This window comes from Lotus japonicus, chromosome 1 (assembly GCF_012489685.1).
Source record: "Lotus japonicus ecotype B-129 chromosome 1, LjGifu_v1.2".
In the NCBI taxonomy this organism is placed as follows: Eukaryota; Viridiplantae; Streptophyta; class Magnoliopsida; order Fabales; family Fabaceae; genus Lotus; species Lotus japonicus.
Window position 1 is genome coordinate 64410219 of NC_080041.1, and position 7818 is coordinate 64418036.

The following is a 7818-nucleotide window of genomic DNA, read 5'->3' on the forward strand; positions in this document are numbered from 1 at the left end:
GATGTGTAGAGGATCTGAGCACCATTGTCAGTGATGTCTTCACTGCAAATTCTCTGAAGAAGATGGGTTTGGTCCAGAAGAAGATTGCTCCTGCTCGTGAAGACACATCTTCTGAAATCAGAAGCAGAAGGATGCCTCTGAATGACTACCCTCTGTGGACTCAGGCAGACAATCCTGACGCCATTAGGTGTTATGTTGATGACCTAAGGGCTCAAGGATTCGAAATCGATCTTGATGATTTCGTCAGCAGACTGCCGCCAGCACCAGAGTTTCCTTCTCCTCCCAAAAAGAAAGCTCAGAGGAAGATGATACTGGACGAATCTTCTGAGGAATCCGATGTCCCTCTGGTCAAGAAGACGAAGAGAAAGCCTGATGATGGTGATGATAGTGATGATGAGGATGGTCCTCCCAAGAAGAAGAAGAAGCAGGTCAGAATCGTGGTGAAGCCTACTCGGGTGGAACCAGCTGCTGAAGTGGTCAGAAGGACTGAACCTCCTGCCAGAGTGACTAGATCATCAGCACATTCAAGTAAGTCTGCACTTGCTTCTGATGATGATTTGAATTTATTTGATGCACTCCCTATTTCTGCTATGCTCAAACACTCCTCAAATCCCCTCACTCCTATTCCTGAATCCCAACCAGCTGCACAAACCACCTCTTCACCACATTCCCCCAGATCTTCATTCTTTCAACCTTCACCTACTGAAGCACCTCTCTGGAATTTGCTTCAGAACCAACCCTCTAGGTCAGAAGAACCAACCTCTCTTATTACCATTCCGTACGACCCATTATCTTCTGAACCCATCATCCTTGAACAACCAGAGCCCAACCAAACAGAACCACAACCCAGAACGTCTGATCACTCTGTTCCCAGAGCATCAGCACGTCCTGCTGCCAGAACCACGGATACAGACTCTTCCACAGCCTATACACCTGTATCCTTCCCAACCCATGTTGCTGATTCTTCTCCCTCCAATAACTCTGAATCCATTAGAAAATTCATGGAGGTAAGAAAAGAAAAGGTGTCTACCCTAGAAGATTATTATCTTACTTGTCCAAGCCCTAGGAGATATCCTGGCCCTAGAACTGAACGTCTAGTTGACCCAGATGAACCTATCTTGGCCAATCCTTTACAAGAGGCAGACCCTTTGGCTCAACAAGCTCACCCTGCCCCAGACCAACAAGAGCATATTCAACCAGAACCTGAACCCGAACAATCAGTGTCTAACCAATCCTCGGTTAGATCACCCCATCCTCTGTTTGAAACTTCAGACCCTCACCTTGGAACCTCTGAACCCAATGCTCAACTGATTAACATTGGTTCTCCACAAGGTGCCTCTGAAGCTCATAGCAGCAATCACCCAGCCTCTCCTGAAACCAACCTCTCCATAATTCCCTACACTCACCTCCGACCCACATCTCTCTCTGAGTGCATCAATACTTTCTATCATGAAGCTTCTATGATGCTACGCAATGTGCACGGTCAGACTGACCTCAGTGAGAATGCTGAACGTGTGGCTGATGAGTGGAACAATCTGGGCACTTGGCTAGTGGCTCAAGTTCCAATTATGATGCAGCTCCTGCATGCAGAGGGAAGTCAGAGCATTGAGGCTGCAAAGCAAAGGTTTGCTCGAAGGGTGGCTCTTCATGAACAAGAACAGAGACAGAAGCTTCTCGAAGCTATTGAAGAAGCCAAGAGAAAGAAAGCTCAAGCAGAAGAAGCTGCACGTCTAGCAGCAGCTCAAGCTGAACAAGCCAGACTTGAGGCAGAGCGACTTGAAGCTGAGGCTGAAGCTCTTAGATGCCAAGCACTTGCACCAGTTGTGTTTACTCCTGCTGCTTCTGCTTCCATTCCAGATCCTCAAGCTGCTCAGAATGTTCCTTCCAGTTCTACTCAGACAAGCTCATTCAGACTCGACATCATGGAACAGCGTCTTGACATTCATGAATCCATGCTGATTGAGATGAAGCAAATGATGATGGAACTTCTGCGACGATCTGACAAACCTTAGTTTTAGGATCTCTTCTTTTTCTTTCTTTTTATCTAACGTTGTTTTATTTAAACTCTGTTTCTTTTTATTTACTTATTCTATTTTATTCGTTTGTGATTCTATATGCATATCTATATATATATATTTGTATCACATATGTTTGCAAAAATCTTTTTTATTCATCATATTTCTGTGTTTACATCATATTTCTTTACATCATAAAATCTAGAATGGAGGATCCCTCCTCATTCTTCTGCACTCCTGGCGCTGCTCTGACCTATCTTTCTCCAGACGCTCCAGTACATGCTGGATGTTGCTGAGCCTGTCCTTTAGCTCATCCCTCTCCAGAATCTCTTCTGCAGTATTGAGCTCCTCTTCCAAACTTTCTTTTTCTTCCAGCAGCTTGAGTTCAAGCCGGCTGAGTTCTTGCACCTCCTCCACGAAGGCAAGAAATTCCTTCAGGTCTCTCTCCAACTCTGGACGCAGGTCCTCTTCCAGCAGTGTCCGTGTCAGCTCCGCGATGGTAGTTGCACCCTCTGGATGCCTGATGTTCAGGAACAAGTCCTCTTCAAAGGCCTTCTTCCTCAGCTCTTCTAGTGCTACGATGTATGATGCCATTTTTTTTCTTTACTGAAAATTGTTCGAGGTGTGAAGCTTACCTCTCTCTCCAACGCTTTATATAGGCTTCACTTTATCTCTGAAAGTTAATGCTCCTACAGTTTCTCGAGGTTAAGTTCTTGGTAACTGACCCTTCTCTTTACTCACTTGACCAGTGGTAAACGTTCTTCTCTTGCATTAACTCTTCTATTTATTTCGCCTAACTCTGATTCTTGCATTGTTTTCTTTTTCTTTAAACTTAGACCTTCTCTAAGGGGGAGTACCTTGTACTTCAAGCTAAGTTTTTCACACCCCAAGCTTTTTGCTTATGACAAAAAGGGGGAGTAAACCCAGTTTTTGATGTGTAAGATGTGTTAGTGTGATTTATTTTTCTTTTGGAGAATTTAAGAGTTCCACCTTCATGACCATAGATGTGTCACTGGGCAAATACAAGGAATACATTTCACTTCTTCTGAAGTGATTCTAAGTTGACTCTGATACTCAAGACTCTGATACCCTGTCCGTGACTCTGATTACTTATGCGCTCTGATTATTCGTTTTTCATCTATGTCATAAGTTTTTCACTCTGAACTCTTAAATCATTTAGCTCAGAATCTAGACTTTACTAACGTTTTCATCAAGTATTAGATTCAGGGGGAGCTAAGCTCAGAATCAAGCAGTGACTTGAATTCAGAATGAGCAAGATAAACTATTCACATCAGGATAAGTCTTATTCTATATCTCTAAACTCTGAGTGAATTCAGTTTAATGTTTAAGAATTGTTCATCAAAAATTTTAGTTTTGTCATCATCAAAAAGGGGGAGATTGTAAGATCAAGTTTTGATCTAGTAGTACAACTCTATGTTTTGATGATTACAAGTTAACCTTTTGATATGAACAATTGTGGTACTCTAACGTGTTTTTCTGAGTGTGCTATTTACAGGCTCTGACCTCAACTCAATCTCACACAAATCAGAAGCACTGTGTATAAAGAGTGACCCAAGCAACGCTTTCGCATTCACCATGTTCAGTATGAACAGTGGAAAAGCTTCAGAAGTTCTGAAGTTACACAAACTCTGATGAGGACTCAGTCACTAGAAGCTCTGAAGATCCAGAAGTTCTGATAACCAAGAAACACTGAAGGCTCAGATGTTCTGATGGTGTAGAAGACTCTGAAGATCCAGAAGCTGAATAGTGGAAACTCTGAAGTCCGGAAGCAAGAAACTCTGAAGGCCATGTTCTTCCCTCTGAGTTCAGAATCAGAAGATACAATGGTCAGAGGATCTGTGCTTTCCCTCTGACTCTGATCAACCGGCTTCACAAGTTCCAATATGAAGCATTCCCCTTATCAGAAGTCTCCTAGGTTTAAAGGTCGCGTCGCTATCCAAGTACAAAAGCAACTGTACCTTCCTGACGACCTACCTAACGTTCTCAGCCACAGCAGAAGCTGGATTTTCCAGAACTGCCCTCCAACGGTAGCATTTCCCATGCAACGCTCAACCCTAATCCTTGGAGTATATAAAGAGGCTGAAGACTGAAAGAAACGGCTAGAAGCATTCACATACGCAAGACATATTCAAAATCTTCTAAGTTTTCTTTCATCTGAAATTCATTGAGTTTACTATTAGCTTTTTAGAAGCAAATCTCTTGTAAACAATTCTTTGATAAACAGTTTGTTTAGTTCCTTTAGGAGATCAAGGTTGATCGGATCCTAGAGAAGACTAAGAGAGTGAATCTTAGTGTGAGCTAAGTCAGTGTAATTGTTAGTCACTTGTAGGTTTCAAGTGCAGTTGTAACTCTTACCTGATTAGTGGATTGCCTTCATTCTAAGAAGGAAGAAATCACCTTAACGGGTGGACTGGAGTAGCTTGAGTGATTTATCAAGTGAACCAGGATAAAATCCTTGTGTGCTTTTCTATCTCTTATCTTTAGCACTTAAGTTCTTAAAAGATTTGTCAAAATCTCTAAGGTGGAAGTTTTATACTGAAAACGTTATTCAAACCCCCCCTTTCTACCGTTTTTCATACCTTCAATCAAAACCTAACAGAGCATCCTCATTAATTAGCCATCTATCCAACCTACTCCACAACCCACTCCCTCTTGTACTTCCCCACGTGAAATCACCATTTTGCATTGGTAAATCAATTAAAAAATTGGACAACACAAAATCCTTGAAAGCACCCTCTCCCCGGGTGTCAACCGCTACTCCTTGACGTTCACCATCATTGAGGATAGCATTATAGTCTCCTCCCACCACAATTCTACCCTCCATGCCCTCCACTTCCCTGCCCAGTTCCTCAAACATACGCACCCGTCCCGTCACATCTTGGGGACCATACACATTCCCCACAAAAAGAACCTCTCCACTTGACTGTATTCTTAACTGGACAAACAGAAAGCCATTCCCTTTGATGACCCTTTCATTGTTAAAAATATCCCTCCGCCATAACGTCGCTAAACCCCCCGGCGAGTGCACCGCTGGCACACAGACAACCTCCATACCAGCATTCAACCATCCTCGGAATGAGCCTTCCCGATCATCATTCAATTTTGTTTCTTGTAATAAGACCAATTCTGGGCGCACCCGCTCCAAAGCCAGCCTAACTGATTTCCTCTTCTCCGCTCGCCCTAGACCCCGCACATTCCAAGTCACCCATGTCCCCGACATGTTATTGTCGAGCACTGCTAGACAGCTCCCTAACCAGACCTTGAATAACAATCTCCTCAGGGCAATCAAATAGCAAACCTACACTCTGGCTCCGTATTAGGGCTCGCCTAGCCCTTGTATTGATTCCATCTACACTGTCCCAGTCAACATGTACTAGTGGCAAGTCCTTGCAACTCTTGTGAAAGCTTGGAGTTGTACAACTTGTTGTTCCCTTACGTGGTCTTCCCCTAGGCCTTTTAGGAATCACCACCTCCTTAGGTGCATTGTTAAGCTTTCGCGGTCTCCCTCGTGATTTTCTTGCCAGTAATCTCTCTTCTATCTGAATCGCTTTTGCCACCTGCAGAGATTCAGCCTCCAATTCGGAATTCGTTTCCTCACCTGATGGTTCAAAAGATACTGGACTTGACACAGCTGCCACTTTACATAACAATGTTTTGGCAAAGTCCAACACCCGATTTTCACAGACTGGCCCCCACACCAGAGTATTTGTTACACTCTTTTTCGCGGCCCCACTTGCCCATAAGTATCCCAAATTACGTGCCAAAGAGGTTGAAAAATTAGCAGCAGACACATGTTTTGCCTAACCAATCATAACCGAGTATAACTCCTCAAAATTAGCACATTCCCATTTCTGCCAAGTCAAACTTTTGGATTTGTCATTAATACTGCCTAGACAAATTTGTAACCTTGGACACGTGCTATTCTTCAAATTTTGAAATTCCAAAATTTCCTCCATGGAATATCCAGCTTCCAACAAATCTTGCTTTTCTAACTCCTTACTTTCAGCAGACGTTGGAACCATCATATGTTGCTGCTCGTGTGGCACCATTGACCTCCTCCAAATCATGTTTGAGCTACCGCTTAGCCCTTTAAAAGCGCCCCCCACTAACTGCATTTTATTGTGCTGGGCCCCACGTACCATATTCGAATTATTATCACGCTGTGGTCGGACCCACACATTTGAATTCCAATTATACCGCCTCCCCGGTTGTACCGGAACGGCGTCATCACTAGCCGGCGTTGTTGACGGTGGTGCCGGCGTAAACATTGCACCGGCATTGTCACCGCACAGTTCATCCTCAAAGTGTGGAGCATCAGCAATCTCAGCATGCAGCCCAACATCTGTCCCATCATCGTTATCCTCCTTAGTGGCAGTATCAGTACCATGCGGCGGAGACCGGTAAACCCGCACCGGTGTTGATGGCATCGTGGGAACACATCCATAATCATATAACACTGAATCCTTCTCCACAAGGATCACCCACCGTTCCCCACCAACTTGGACTTCCAATGCACAAGACTGCCATATTGGATGATTTGTTACAATCAAAATCCTGGCAGCATCCATCCTTTCCTTATTCGCCGTGGCATCATCAACGCCTACAAAAGATCCCAGCCTATCCCCAGAGTAGTGAAAAACTCCGTCCCCCACCATCCTAATGGAACATGCCAAACGATGATCCACATACAATGGGATATCCCATTAGAACGATCTTCACAAGGCCTTATGTCATACAATCGGTCCTCCAGAAAACCACGACATTCAGAGATCGTACTCTCCATTTCTTCCTTGCTCTCAAATTCCAATAACACCTCCTTTGCCCCCATCGGAATAAGGCGAAAATTAAACAACCCAATGGAGCTATAGTATCCCTGTAACACCTCAACATTGGACACCTCATGCAAACGCGCCGTCGCGCACCGCCCCACCCACCGTTGATCCGGCTCCATGTCCACTACTAACCCCGTCGACTCCGCCACCTCTTCTTTAACCTCCGTTTTCCCTTGCACCTCATCCACCTGCGTCCCACCACGGTCTTCCTTTTTTCGCCACACCCTGCCCTGCAAGGAATATTTTGGGTACGATCCAGACTTGAGGGGTTGCGAAACTGGCCGTTGGAACCATGCGCGTGTCACCTAAAGAAATCGGCCTTCCAAATGTAGCCCATTGAACTGCCTAATTGCTGCCCAAGCCTTCTCATCTGATGAAAAATGAACAAAGCCCACTCTATAGCGCCAGTGCCCTCTCCGACGTTCCTGGATTTCCACTCCCCGCAAACTCCCAGCACCAGCAAACATACCACCGAGCTTTGCCTTACTGACTCTGTCACCAATGCCAGTCACAAAGACGGTAAATGATACTTGTGGACGATTGCGATTCCCTGCCTGACGATAGGCAAATCGATGTCGCGGGCCGCCATTGCCGTTTCGCCGGACTGGCTCTTGATACTGTCGTCTTTCACGCCCTGAACCAACTTCACCCACTCTATTTGGCTCATACTCTGCCTGGGTAGAGAGAAAATCCCGGTGTGTACCAACGTTGGTCTGTCGCCGGATAGGCCTCTGAAGCTGCCGGCGGCTGTGCCACGCGCCATTTGTGCCTTCCACTATCCTCCCCGGCCAGACCCAACGTCCTTGAAAACGTGACGGCCTACGCTCTTCTGCCCACGACTGGCCCCGAGTCCAGCTCCGCCATGCTGGCGAAAGCCTGGCAGAGCGTCTCTCTCTAAAACTTCTCTCTCTAAACATTATCTCTCATTTCAGTGATTTCTTTCAAAAAAA

General features: G+C 45.1%; 1 protein-coding gene across 1 annotated transcript; it reads right to left on the minus strand.

The window, feature by feature from the left end:
• Nucleotides 1-4617: 4617 nt before the first annotated feature.
• Nucleotides 4618-5256, minus strand: LOC130742258 (uncharacterized). The gene has a single exon (XM_057594442.1). The coding sequence runs from the start codon at nucleotides 5254-5256 to the stop codon at nucleotides 4618-4620; it is 639 nt and encodes a 212-aa protein (XP_057450425.1).
• Between the last annotated feature and the right edge of the window lie 2562 nt (nucleotides 5257-7818).

Excerpts from the sequence above, each read along its gene's own strand:
- LOC130742258 (XM_057594442.1), bottom strand. The coding sequence starts at position 5,256 with ATGTCGGGGACATGGGTGACTTGGAATGTGCGGGGTCTAGGGCGAGCG.